Source organism: Lactuca virosa, chromosome 3, assembly GCF_052849685.1.
Source record: "Lactuca virosa cultivar CGN04683 chromosome 3, Lactuca_virosa_CGN04683_v6, whole genome shotgun sequence".
In the NCBI taxonomy this organism is placed as follows: domain Eukaryota; kingdom Viridiplantae; phylum Streptophyta; class Magnoliopsida; order Asterales; family Asteraceae; genus Lactuca; species Lactuca virosa.
The window spans coordinates 219,749,197-219,764,382 of NC_136428.1; the positions used below are offsets into that span (position 1 = coordinate 219,749,197).

The 15,186-nt window shown below is 36.7% G+C and overlaps 2 protein-coding genes across 2 annotated transcripts; both read right to left on the minus strand.

The window, feature by feature from the left end:
* Window positions 1-625: 625 nt before the first annotated feature.
* LOC145167006 (receptor-like protein EIX2) lies at window positions 626-3,971 on the minus strand. The gene has a single exon (XM_079086080.1). The coding sequence runs from the start codon at window positions 3,915-3,917 to the stop codon at window positions 723-725; it is 3,195 nt and encodes a 1,064-aa protein (XP_078942206.1). The 5' UTR covers window positions 3,918-3,971; the 3' UTR covers window positions 626-722.
* A 4,880-nt stretch (window positions 3,972-8,851) lies between these two features.
* Window positions 8,852-10,006, minus strand: LOC145164415 (receptor-like protein EIX1). The gene has a single exon (XM_079083134.1). It carries the CDS (start codon window positions 10,004-10,006, stop codon window positions 8,852-8,854), a length of 1,155 nt encoding a protein of 384 aa, XP_078939260.1.
* Window positions 10,007-15,186: the final 5,180 nt, after the last annotated feature.

Consider the following 15,186-nt stretch of genomic DNA (forward strand, 5'->3'; position numbering starts at 1 on the left):
GGCAAATTAAATGATAGTATGACATGTGGCAAAAAAGAACATTCATTTATTAGAGTAGATGCCATATAGCAACAAAAATGATGGAGATGAAGTAGAGCAACTAAAGTCATTCTTGATATTTGGCTGTTTATGCAAATTGTAACAAGACCTATTAATTGCTTCCAACATATGTGATTATTTTCGAAAAGACCATATATAGCTTGATACAAATTTCCAAATGCATACAAATAGCAAGTAACAAAGAAGAAAGAATACAATGATAAAAATGGAAAGAAACAAAAAACCAGAGCATAAAAAGAAGAAGAACCAAAATATGAGTTTTTTCATACAAATAAACAAAGTGACCTCATGATTAAATTTCAGGTATCCCAAGCGTTCAAAGCAGAAGCAAAATGGCAACAGAGACCAATACCATTACAGATTCACACTAACCTAATCTAATCAAACAACTTGATCTTGTATAAATATCAAATTGAATGTCGGAGAGGAGGGTATTTCAAGTTTAAATTGATTTTGTGAATTACAACGGAATTAAATTCCATATTAATCTAATATAGGAACTTGATCTTATATAAATATCAAATCAAACAAAAATTTCACAATAGATACTTTTAAACAACCCTTTATACAAATATAGAATCCAAATAGTAGTATAAATAAGCACAATCTTGGCAGTAAAACACTTATAACATATATTCATAATTATTTGCATTTTAGATTATCTATAAGGCTTTTCTTCCTCTCTTAATCTTGGCAACTCTTACCACAACAACAACATATATCCTGTTCATGGTTTCCTCAGAAAACATGAAAAGCTTCTGTCTCCACTGCTTCTTGAACAACAAAACGCCAATAACACCCCAAAACCCTATTGCAAAACCAGATATTATATCTAGGTAAAACCATACCTTCATCGGCCCATCTGGCGTTTCATCTTTTTTCTCATGCGTTGTTGGGTCTTCATGGCTTGAGCAATTCTTTGGCAATGGAGCTCCACATAGATCTTTGTTGCCAAGATATATTGACGGATCATCAAGGGTCTGCAATTGATTTCCTGTTGGAATTTGTCCAAACAACTTGTTGTGTGACAAATTCAAGCGGCTCAAAAAGTTTAAAGATGCCATGCTTGAAGGGATTATCCCGGTCAACTCATTTTTTGAGAAGTCCAGAGATTCTAATTTCGTCATGTTTCCAATGCTTTCAGGAATGAGCCCACTTAGATGATTATTAGACAAATTGAGACCCATCAACATAGAAAGCGCAGTTAGCTCGACCGGTATCCCTCCGACAAGATTATTGCTTGAAAGATCCATGTTGAACATTATTTGCCATGCTGTTGTATATTCGCGATCAACACCTTTCACGACTTGATTCACATTCTCATACTCAGCATCCATAGAGGTAAGACTCCCATCTAGGCTACGGTATACCATGGCACTCAACCGTCCTAGACAATGAGGGATGATTCCTGTTAACTTGTTGAATGCAACATCCAAAATTTGAAGTTCTGAAACATTGCACACAGATCGAGGAATTCCACCAGTGAAGTTATTTCCGCGTAACCTTAAAACCATCAAATATGGAAGTTTTTCTCCGATCCTTTCTGGTATATTCCCAAAAAAGTTATTATCACCAAAATCTAAGACCATTAGGCCTTTTAAATTCCCCCATTCTCCAGGAAGTTCACCACTAAACATATTGTCATTCAGTTTTAACCCAAGCAACGATGAAGAAAAAAGAACTATGAATTTTGCAATGACACCAGACAACTTATTTGAGCTAAATTTCATGCCCTCCAACTTTTGCAGATTGGCAAGACACTTGGGAATTTTTCCAGTTAACCTATTTTTGGAAAGATCAAGAAGGAATAAATCTGTCCTTTCGCACAATGACCTTGGAATCGACCCATTAAAAAGGTTATCTTGCAGAAATAATCCCGGGTAAAATCCATTTCCAGACACATCAAATTTCACCCCACTAGGAAAGTTTGTCAAAGGACCGATGAGTTTGTTTTGAGAGAGATCTAAGAACTTGAAGGGCATCTTGCGAAGCCATGTGGGCAGAGGTCCTGAAATTGAAGCATTTGACAAGGTCAACTCCACAAGCGTCCTTTGATTCTGAAGCCACTGCGGGAATTCGCTTCCTATCTTGCAAGAACTGAAACTAACCAATTGGAATGGAGGTATCCACCCGTGTGAAACTTTGAAAGTTAACCCGGTGTTAGAAGATATATCCAAGTACTTCAACATCGAAATATTAGCAAAATGGGCTTCAGAAACTACTCCTTCTAGAAAATTGTAAGAGATATCGAGAGAATGGAGTTTTAGAAGTTGTGAAACTGACACCGGAATAGTCCCATTCAACCTATTTGAAGACAATGAAATGGCTTGCAATGAAAAATGTCTTCCTAGAGATTCTGGAATTGGACCATTCAATAGATTAAAAGAAAGGTCAAGATTGGAAAGTCTCCCAAGGAATGTCGGAATAGGTCCTGTTAATTGGTTATCAGCTAGATATAACACTTCTAAAAATCTTAGCCTTGTTACAGATTCGGGGATTGGGCCTGTCAATCTGCAGTTCGATAGATCTAATTCTCTTAAATTGGCCAATCTACCAAGTGATTCCGGAATTGTACCATGCAAACTATTAAATAAATTTAACATCTCCAAAGCGTAATCAGGGCATTCTGATATGTTTTTTTGTGACTCGATCACTTGTGCATCAAAAGGATTGACTGCAACACTCAATTTTTTCAAGTAACACTGTCCCCAAATTCGAACATGCTCAATCTGCTTAAACATGTTTAAAGAAAGATCAAGCTCTAGGAGGTTAGGCATAATGGGTACTGATGAATTCAACATGTTTCCCCGAAGGTCAAGGACTCTTAGGGAACTCATATTTGTTAAAGCAGATGGAAATACGCCTCCAATCCAATTACTACTAAGATCCAGGTGTTGGATGTTAGAAAGTGTACTGAAATTGAGATGATGGGAAGATAGATGGGTGTTATGAAGCCCACAATATCCCAAATGCAGCTCTGATAAAGATGGGATCATGTTTAGCAAGTCGGTAAAGCTCCATTCCAAACTAAAATCAAATCCTGAAAGATCTAGGAATGCTAGGGATGTCATATTTTGAAAAACGCCAGGGAGTGGACCTTTGAAATAATTGTGGGCAAGATCCAGGTGTTCGATGTTGGGAAGCATTCTACTCGAATTAAGAGAATGACCATGATCGGAAAAGTAAAGTTCACATGCATGCAAACTTAACTCTTTTAGGGAAGGAATCATGTAAAGCACCATATCCGCATGCTTTGCTTTAATAAGATCCAAGAAACTCAAGTCGAGATGCTTGAGTGACGAAAGGCCAGAAGTCCATACCATATCATCTATCATCAACTCTCGGTTTGAACTGAGATCAAGAACTTCTAAATTAGAAAGATTTCCAATATGATGAGGAATAATACCTTGAAAACCAGCATTAGAAAGATTGAGATAAGTCAGCTGTTTCAGTGATCCTATGAACACAGGGACCTTTCCTTGAAAAATATTCCAACTCATATCCAAGTATTTGAGATGCCTTAATTCTGCCAAAGAAGAGCTCACTTCATTGCTAATTAAGTAGAACTTTTTAAGAAGAAATTCAGCTTCCGAGTCTCCTCTTAGATGAAGGCTCTCCACATTTCCAGTGACACCGTCACACTTGATTCTTCCCCACCTGCAACAGTCATTGCCAATCCATGACGACAACATTCCAAAGTCATCTTCGACACTCTCTTTGAACTTAAGAAGAGCAAGTCGCTCTCGCTCAGAGCAAACTACACTTGTATTTCTAACACCCAAACAAGTATACGTGGTTGCACTCAAGAAAATACTTACGAAAATAATATGGAGACCCAAACTTCTTTCATTCCCCATTATAAACCCGAATTCTGTTTAGTTTAGAAAAAAGAAAGGAAGTGAAAAGATGGATTGTTATGATGAACTAATGCATTCTGATGAGTAAGAAAGTAGTTGATTTTATAAAGCCAGAAATGAGAAAAAGCTATTATCATGGAAGACTTGGTAGTCAACTCACAAGTCGTAGAAGACAATTTTATAAAGCAAGAAATGAGAAAAAGCTATTAATTTTTCTCGTAGGTTCCCACCAACTGAAAGGCAATTTGATAGGATGCATATCACGGATATGCATCTGGTCCAGGTTTACTGTTATATTAATCAATTTCAAGGAAATTTATTGTTATATTGCGATCTGGTCCAGGTTTAACATAATTGAATTAATCCTTTTAAATGCTTAAACTTTGATTATGATTATCAAAGGTGAAATCAACCAATCTTAGAATCGAATCAACTTCAAAATTGCTCAGAAGTATGGCCCACCGAAATTTTGTTGGAATATAATTCTCGTTTAAATGTCCTTGGACCATTTAAGCCAAAGAAAAGAGTATATACCACCACCCACCCATTAGAAAAATACCACTCCAGATCGTTAGTTCTACAGATCTGCATACAGGGTTTGAACAAGGGGGGATGCCCCATGCCTGATTTCATCATATCCAACCATTGAAATAGAATGTTCCAAGAACATAACAACATCAGGTGCGTTTTTTTGGCTTATGATGAATTGAATATGTTGCAACCCCATATTTCTTCTAGTACAAAATTTAAATTATCTACAAGATCAATCAAATCACTCTTTATTTTATATTAGGAAGGAAGCAGATTAGGACAACAACTCTTAATGTTTCTATTTATATATTATGCCATATAGCAACAAAAGATGAAGTTGAGCAACTAAACGCATTCTTAAAATTTGGCCGCTTTTGCAGATTAATGTAACAAGACCTATTAATTGCTTCCAACATATGCGATTATCTTCAAAAAGACCATATATAGCTGGATACAAATTTCCAAATGCATACAAATAGCATGTAACGAAGACGAAAGAATACAATGATAAAAATGGAAAAGAAACAAGAAAACAGAGCATAAAAAGAAGAACCAAAAGATGAGTTTTTTCATACAAATAAACAAAGTGACCTCATGATTAAATTTCAGGTGTCCCAAGTGTTCAACGCAGAAGCAAAACAGCAACCGAGACCAATATCATTACAGATTCAGACTAACCTAATCTAATCTAACAACTTGATCTTGTATAAATATCAAATCGAATGTTAGAGAAGAGGGTACCAAATCAAACAAAAATTACAAATATAGAATCCAAATAGCAGTATAAATAAGCACAATAGTAGTATTAAACAGTAAAACACTTATAAGATATATTCATGACTAGTTTATAACCCGTGGGAACCATGGTTACAAAGTTAATTAAACTTTTATAGTAAAAACATAAAATTATTAATTAATTATTTTAAATATATTATTAATTAAGAGATTTTTTTAGTTATACAAATTTTAATAATTGATTTAAATAAATATGTGAAATTATATCACTTTATAATTTGTATTAATTTTATTTTAATTTTTATTTTAATGTTATTAATTTAATGTAATTAGAGTGAAAAATTGAAAATTTGAAATTTGAAATGAAGAATCAATAAGTTGATAAGTGACATGCATTAATTAGGAAATATAATATGGTGACACATGGCAAAAGAAAAATATAATATGCAATAACTAGGATGTTTAATAGGGTGACACGTGTCAAAAGGATAATAACACTATTCTTTTATTAAAATAGGGATTATTTGCATTTTAGATTATCTTTAAGGCTTCTCTTCCTCTCGTCATATTGGCAACACTTACCACAACGACAACATATATCCTGTCCATGGTTTCCTCAGAAAACATGAAAAGCTTCTATCTCCACTGCTTCTTCAACAATAAAACGCCAATAACACCCCAAAACCCTATTGCAAAACCAGATATTATGTCTAGGTAAAACCATACCTTCATCGGCCCATCAGGCGTTTCATCATTCTTCTCATCCGTTGTTGGATCTTCATGGCTTGAGCAATTCTTTGGCAATGGAGCTCCACATATATCTTTGTTCCCAACATATATCGATGGATCGTCAAGGGTCTGCAATTGATTTCCTTTGGGAATTTGTCCAAACAAGTTGTTGTGTGTGTAACGCCCGTAGATCCAAGCTAGTCAATTTAGAAATAATGAACGTCAAAAATAACTTTGGGATGGAAGATCATTTAGAAGGAGTAATCTTAACCAAGTTATAGTATATGTTACAAGGCTTCCGTACATATAAAGAACGCCGAAATCCGAGTTATAACGAAGAAGTTATGGCCCGTCGAAGTTTCGCGACAAAACCAGCACGACGCTGTGTGACATAAATAGTAAATTTATGATAGAGGGATTTTTAGCCTTAGAAATCTAAACAAAAGTCATAGTATATGTTAAACCGAGAGCATGCATTAAAAGGACGCCCAAATCTGACTTCGTATGAGGAAGTTATGATTTTTCTAAGATTTGGCATAGCAGTACACAACCCGAAATTCGAATTTTAGATCGAGAGGTTTTTGGCCAACGCAACCTAAATGAGAATTGAAGATCTCATTATTAGTAGCGCAACGGTAAAAAGACATACGAAAACGGACGTCGGATGAAGATGTTATGAATTTTTAACGGACTTTTCCTATCCCGGTCTGTTAAAAATATAACTTTAAAATTTAATTCAAAATTAGCCTACGGAGTCTAAAGGAAAGTTGTAGAGTATGATCCCACCTACGCGTGGATATAAAGAACGTCGAAAGCGGAGCTCGTATGCGAAAGTTATGAATTTTTAAATATTGGTTGTTTTACCTACTGTGTTCGGCGCACTCAGCACCAGGCTTTGCCTTGGTGCCTACGCAAGCTCACGCCGTGAGCACTAAAAACTCACGACTTGAGAGGGCTCCTGGCATCCTATAAATAGAGTGTGAAGCCAGCCACTCTTCCTCACCAATTCACTACTTCTTTCTCTCTCTATACTCTCTCTCTCTAGCCTCCCAAACCCCCCAAAGCCTAGGGTAACTCCCTAGCACGAGAAGAAAGCCCCGGAGCGCCCGACGGCTCCGAGAGGAAGAGCTTTCGGCTCAGAAGCTCTGCTTCAGCGAAGCCCGGTTTTGAGAAAAACCCGTTGTAAGTGAGATACGCCTATCCTACCTTAACTATAGCTTATGTTTAAATATAGTAATATGATTAGGACCTTATAATAAATATTTGGAATATTATTATGAGTTATATAAGTGTCGTTATAATATCTTTTTAACCACTCGCGGTACGGGGAATCTGGTTTGAAGTGCCGCCTGGGTTGTTGGATTCAGAAGTGTTATATGCCAAAATAATCCTGCCCTCCGGTGTTTCATGTCTGGCCCCTGTCTGTACATAGTGGGTGAAGAATATTGTTTTAACGTTTATATAATAGTAATAATAGCAACACTATTAATTAGTCTCGTTGAACATTAGACTAAACTCTAGTGGTAATGATACTAGGTTTTGTCAAAAGAAGTTGTTTTAAGTAAACGAAACACTGTCCGAGTACCGAGTCACCACCTTATCAAGTGAGTGCATAGTTACTTTCATCTTACACATAGATATGAAGTATTTTATGTAAATTACGTGCTATGTGTGCATATTATCTGTATACTTGCTATCTATGTTGGATTAACGATTTTATACATGTTTTAAATGATTTAAATCGTATATGTATTTTATATCAACAAAATATGTTGGGTTAAGCATGGGTACATGAATGATGAGGGATGAAAGCTGATATAGAGGAACATTGGCAGTATGGACATAGTGCCCTATAGGTGAACATTGGCAGCAATGGACTTAGTACCCTATAGATGAGCATTGGCAGCTACGCCATAACCTATAGATATTTTTGATATACGAGACAACATATTTGAGCTAAATTTCATACCCTCCAACCTTTTCAAGTCCGCAAGACACTTTGGAATCTTTCCAGTTAACCTATTTTTGGAAAAATCAAGAAGGACCAAATCTTTCCTTCGGCACAATGACCTTGGAATCGACCCATTAAAAAGGTTATCTTCCAGAAATAATGTCGGGTAAAATGCATATCCATGCGCATCAAATTTCCCCCCACTTGGAAGGTTTGTCAAAGGACCAATGAGTTTGTTTCGAGAGAGATCCAAGAACCTGATGGGCATCTTGCGTAGCCATGGGGGCAGAGATCCCGAAATTGCAGCATTGGACTTCACCAACTTAATAAGCGTCCTTTGATTCTGAAGCCACTGCGGGAATTCGCTTCCTATCTTGCAAGAACTGAAACTAACCAATTCGAATGGAGGTATCCACCCGTGTGAAACTTTGAAAGTTAACCCGGTGTTAGAAGATATATCCAAGTACTTCAACATCGAAATATTAGCAAAATGGGCTTCAGAAACTACTCCTTCCAGAAAATTGTAAGAGATATCGAGAGAACAGAGTTTTGGAAGTTGTGAAACTGACACTGGAATAGTCCCATTTAACCTATTTGAAGACAATGAAATGGCTTGTAATGAAAAATGTCTTCCGAGAGATTCCGGAATTGGACCATTCAATAGATTTAAGGAAAGGTCAAGATCGGAAAGTCTCCCAAGGAATGTCGGAATAGGTCCAGTTAATCGGTTATGAGATAGATATAACACTTCTAAAAATCTTAGCCTTGTTACAGATTCGGGGATTCGGCCTGTCAATCTGCAGTTCGATAGATCTAATTCTCTTAAATTGGCCAATCTACCAAGTGATTCCGGAATTGTACCATGCAAACTATTAAATAAATTTAACATCTCCATAGCATAATCAGGGCATTCTGATATGTTTTTTTGTGACTTGATCGCTTGTGCATCAAAAGGATTGACTGCAACACTCAATTTTTTCAAGTAACACTATCCCCAGATTCGAACATGCTCAATCTGCTTAAACTTGTTATCAGAAAGATCAAGCTCTAGGAGGTTAGGCATAATGGGTACTGATGAATTCAACATGTTTCCCCGAAGGTCAAGGACTCTTAGGGAACTCATATTTGTTAAAGCAGATGGAAATACGCCTCCAATCCAATTACTACTAAGATCCAGGTGTTGGATGTTAGAAAGTGTACTGAAATTGAGATGATGGGAAGATAGATGCGTATTATAAATATTACATCCTGAAAAATGCAGCTCTGATAAAGATGGGATCATGTTTAGCAAGTCGGTAAAGCTCCATGCCAAACTAAAATCAAATCCTGAAAGATCTAGGAATGCTAGGGATGTCATATTTTGAAAAACACCAGGGAGTGGACCTTTGAAATAATTGTGGGCAAGATCCAGGTGTTCGATGTTGGGAAGCATTCTACTCGAATTAAGAGAATGACCATGATCGGAAAAGTAAAGTTGACATGCATGCAAACTTAACTCTTTTAGGGAAGGAATCATGTAAAGCACCATATCCGCATGCTTTGCTTTAATAAGATCCAAGAAACTCAAGTCGAGATGCTTGAGTGACGAAAGGCCAGAAGTCCATACCATATCATCTATCATCAACTCTCGGTTTGAACTGAGATCAAGAACTTCTAAATTAGAAAGATTTCCAATATGATGAGGAATAATACCTTGAAAACCAGCATTAGAAAGATTGAGATAAGTCAGCTGTTTCAGTGATCCTATGAACACAGGGACCTTTCCTTGAAAAATATTCCAACTCATATCCAAGTATTTGAGATGCCTTAATTCTGCCAAAGAAGAGCTCACTTCATTGCTAATTAAGTAGAACTTTTTAAGAAGAAATTCAGCTTCCGAGTCTCCTCTTAGATGAAGGCTCTCCACATTTCCAGTGACACCGTCACACTTGATTCTTCCCCACCTGCAACAGTCATTGCCAATCCATGACGACAACATTCCAAAGTCATCTTCGACACTCTCTTTGAACTTAAGAAGAGCAAGTCGCTCTCGCTCAGAGCAAACTACACTCGTATTTCTAACACCCAAACAAGTATACGTGGTTGCACTGAAGAAAATACTTAAGAAAATAATATGGAGACCCAAACCCCATTCATTCCCCATTATATACCCGAATTCTGTTTAGTTTTGAAAAAAAAGGAAGTGAAAAGATGGATTGTTATGATGAACTAATGCATTCTGATGAGTAAGAAAGTAGTTGATTTTATAAAGCTAGAAATGAGAAGAAGCTATTATCATGGAAGACTTGGTAGTCAACTCACAAGTCGTGGAAGACTTCCAAAATTGAAATAAATAGACAATTTTGTATGGACGTACTCTTAATTTTTCTCCTAGGGTCCCACCAACTGATGGGATTGTATCATTGATTGATCATTTGTTTGACAAAAGTATATGAAGAATATGCTCCAGACGAGTTATTACGAGTTATTACGGCAACCCTAAATTAATCAATTTCAAGGAAATTTATTGTTATATTGCGATCTGGTCCAGGTTTAACATAATTGAATTAATCCTGTTAAATGCTTATAATTTGATTATGATTGTCAAAGGTTAAATCAACAATTCTTAGAATCGAATCAACTTCAAAATTGCTCAGAAGTATGGCCCACCGAATTTTTTCTGGAATATAATTCCCGTTTAAATGTCCTTGGACCATTGATTTCCTTTTGGAATTTGTCCTCGGATTTCGGCGTTCTTTAGAGATAATGAACGTCAAAAATAACTTTTTGATGGAAGATCATTTAGAAGGAGTAATCTTAACCAAGTTATAGTATATGTTACAAGGGTTTCGTACATATAAAGAACGCCGAAATCCGAGTTATAACGAAGAAGCTATGGCTCGTCGAAGCTTCGCGACAAAACCAACACGATGCTGTGTGACGTAAATATTGAATTTATCAATAGAGGGATTTTTATCCTTAGCAATCTAAACAAAAGTCATAGTATATGTTAAACCGAGAGCGTGCATAAAAAGAACGCCCAAATCTGACTTCGTATGAGGAAGTTATGATTTTTCTAAGATTTGGCATAGCAGTGCACAACCTGAAATTCGAATTTTAGATCGAGCGGTTTTTGGCCAACGTAACCTAAATAAGAATTGAAGATCTCATTATTAGTAGCGCAACGGTAAAAAGACAGACGAGAACGGACGTCGGATGAAGATGTTATGAATTTTTAACGGACTTTTCCTGTCCCGACCTGTTAAAAATATAACTTTAAAATTTAAGTCAAAATTAGCCTACGGAGTCTAAAGGAAAGTTGTAGAGTATGATCTTGCCTACGCATGGATAAAAAGAACGTCGAAAACGGAGCTCGTATGCGAAAGTTATGAATTTTTAAATATTGGTTGTTTTACCTACTATGTTCGGCGCCACGTGTCAGCACCAGGCTTTGCCTTGGTGCCTACACAAGCTCACGACGTGAGCACTAAAAACTCACGACGTGAGAGGGCTCCTGACAGCCTATAAATAGAGTGCGAAGACAGCCACTCTTCCTCACCAATTCACTACTTCTTTCTCTCTCTATACTCTCTCTCTAGCCTCCCAAACCCCCCAAAGCCGAGGGTAACTCCCTAGCACGAGAAGGAAGCCCCGGAGCTCCCGACGGCTCCGAGAAGGAGAGCTTTCGGCTCAGAATCTCTGCTTCAGCGAAGCCCAGTTTTGAGAAAAACCCGTTGTAAGTGAGATACGCCTACCCTACCTTAAGTATAGCTTATGTTTAAATATAGTAATATTATTAGGACCTTATAATAAATATTTGGGCTATTATTATGAGTTATATAAGTGTCGTTATAATATATTTTTAACCACTTGCAGTATGGGGAATCTGGTTTGAAGGTCCGCCTGGGTTGTTGGATTCAGAAGTGTTATATGCCAAAATGATCCTGCCCTCCGCTGTTTCATGTATGGCCCCTGTCTGTACATAGTGGGTGAAGAGTATTGTTTTAACGTTTATATAATAATAATAATAGCAACACTATTAATTAGTCTCGTTGAACATTAGACTAAACTCTAGTGGTAATGAGACTAGGTTTTGTCAAAAGAAGTTGTTTTAAGTAAACGAAGCGCTGTCCGAGTATCGAGTCACCATCTTATCAGGTGATTGCATGGTTACTTTCATCTTACACATAGATATGAAGTATTTTATGTAAATTACGTGTTATGTGTGCATATTATCTGTATACTTGCTATTTATGCTGGATGAATGATTTTATACATGTTTTAAATGATTTAAACTGTATATGTATTTTATATCTACAAAATATGTTTGGTTAAACATCGGTACATGAATGATGAGGGATGAAAGCTGATATAGAGGAACATTGGCAGTATGGACATAGTGCCCTATAGGTGAACATTGGCAGCAATGGACTTAGTACCCTATAGATGAGCATTGGCAGCTACGCCATAACCTATAGATGTTTTTGATCTACGAGGTACTCTAAACATCCTAGCAGTTGCGCTCTAAGGATAGTATTGGCAGCTGCGCCTAATAGAGAACATCATAACCATGGCAGCTACGCCTAAAGGACAATACCGGTAGCTGTGCCTCACACAGAATGACACAATTCTGGCAGTTACGCCTAGATGATAATATTGGCAGTTGTGCTTATTAGATGACATTGACAGCTGTGTCATTAGGCAACGATGGATTTCGTGCCTATTCCTTAGGACAATCCTTAGGAATGAACGAGTAAATGATAAATGATTCTTAGGGCAGATCCTTAAGAAATAAAGGAGATAATGGGGATGGGTAATTGGGTTGATTGTTTAATGATTAAACATAGTTATATTATTGTGGGTTGAAAACCCTATGTACTCACCAGGTTTCCCAACCTGACCCACTCAGTTTATTTGTATCACAGGTGTCGATGTGAAGTTATATTACACTGAGAGATTAAGGAGATATAAACCACTAGTGATAATGAATGTAAGTTTTGTTTATGCTTATGTTTCTGTATTGACAATGACATCCACATTTTCACGGCCAGAAAAGAACGATTTTGTCATTCAATTTTAACCCTTCCAATGATGAAGAAAAATGAGCTATAAATTTAGGAATGACTCCAGACAACGTATTTGTGCTAAATCTCATGTCATCTAACTTTTACAGATCCGTAAGACACTTGAGAATTTTTTCAGTTAACCTATTTCTTTAAAGATCAAGAAGGACCAAATCTATCCTTCTGCACATTGACCTTGGAATCGACCCATTGAAAAGGTTATCTTGCAGAAATAATCTCGGGTAAAATCCATATCCATACACATTAAATTGCCCCATATTAGGAAGGTTTGTCAACGGATCGATGAGATAGTTTTGAGAGAGATCTAAGAAGTTGAAGGGCATCTTACGCAACCATGTGGGCGGAGGTCCTGAAATTGTAGCATTGGACAAAGTCAACTTAATAAACATCCTTTGATTCTAAAGCCACTATGGGAATTCACTTCCTATCTTGCAAGAACTGAAACTAACTAATTGGAATGGAGATATCCAACTGTGTGAAACTTTGAAAGTTAACCTGGTGTTAGAAGAAGTATCCGAGTGCTTCAACATAAAATGGTTAGCAAAATGGGCTTTAGAAACTACTCCTTCTAGAAAATTGTTAGAGATATTGAAAGAATGGAGTTTTGGAGGTTTTGTAACTGACACCGGAATAGTCCCATTCAACCTATTTGAAGACAACGAAATGGCTTGTAACGAAAAAACTTTTCCTAGAGATTCTGGAATTGAACCATTTAATCTATTAAAAGAAAGGTCAAGATCGGAAAGTCTCCCAAGGAATATCGGAATAGGTCTGATTAACTGGTTCTCAGATAGATATAATACTTCTAAAAAGCTTAGCCTTGTTACAGATTCGGTAATTGGACCTGTCAATCTGCAGTTCAATAGATCTAATTTTCTTAAACTGGCCAGTCTACAAAGTGATTCCGGAATTATACCATACAAACTATAATCTAAATTTAACCTCTCCAAAGCATATTCGGAGCATTCTGATGCGTTTTTTTAGCAAGCCAATCATTTCTAATCTAATAATATTAAATGACATACTCGACTTTTTCATGTGACATTGTCTTGAAATTCCAACATGCTCAATCTTTTTAAACTTGTTATCAGAAAGATCAAGCTCTAGGAGTTTAGGCCTAACTGGTACTGATGAATTCAACATGTTTCCCCAAAGGTCAAGGACTCTTAGGGAACTCATATTTGTTAAAGCAGATGGAAATATGCCTTCAATTCGATTACCGCTAACATCCATGTATTGGATGTTAGAAAGTGTACTGAAATTAAGATGATGGGAAGATAAATGGGTGTTATGAATCCCACAATTTCTCAAATGAAGCTCTGATAAAGATGGGATCATGTTTAGAAAGTCTGCAAAGCTCCATGCCAAACTAAAATCAAATCCTGAAAGATCTAGGAATGCTAGTGATGTCCTATTTTAAAAAAACGCAATGGAGTGAGGCTTTGATATAATTGTAGGCAAGATCCAGGTGTTTGATGTTGGGAAGCATTCTACTCGAATTAAGAGAATGACCATGATCGGAAATGTAAAGTTGACATGCATGCAAACTTAACTCTTTTAAGGAAGGAATCATGTAAAGCACCATATCCCCATGCTTTGTTTCAATAAGATACAAGAAACTCAAGTCGAGATGCTTGAGTGACGAAAGGCCAGAAGTCCATGCCATATCATCTACCATCAGCTCTTGGTTTGAACGGAGATCAAGAACTACTAAATTAGAAAGATTTACAATATGATGAGGAATAATACCTTGAAAACCAGCATTAGAGAGATTGAGATAGGTAAGTTGTTTCAACAATCCATTGAAATCAAGGATCTTAGTTCCTTGAAAATCATTCCAACTCATATCCAAGTATTTGAGATGCATTAATTTTGCCAAAGAAGAGCTCACCTCATTTCCAATTAAGTAGAACTTTTTAAGAAGAAAATTTTATTTCTAGTCTCCTCTCACGGTAAACGAAACTCGTATTAAACCATCCGGTATGGATAGTACGGTGGCCATCGTGGTTGAGCTAGACCCAACCATGGACGCGCACACCATCCCAGCCGGTCATGGTCGATCGTGGTCATTATGTTCCATGTTCCCGACGACGAAATGAAACGGCCAATTAAATCGTTCCCAATCGATTTCCTTTCTTTTGACCGTTCAACGATCAATTTTTAAATTTTAAATTTTTTTTCAAAAACTTAATACCTTGATAAATATAATAAAATCCTCACATTTCATCACATTTTACTCTCGTTCTAAACCAAAAAACAC

What these genes read in the sequence shown, in the direction of transcription:
- LOC145167006 (XM_079086080.1), bottom strand. Translation starts at nt 3,917, where the DNA reads ATGGGGAATGAAAGAAGTTTGGGTCTCCATATTATTTTCGTAAGTATT.
- LOC145164415 (XM_079083134.1), bottom strand. Translation starts at nt 10,006, where the DNA reads ATGGGGAATGAATGGGGTTTGGGTCTCCATATTATTTTCTTAAGTATT.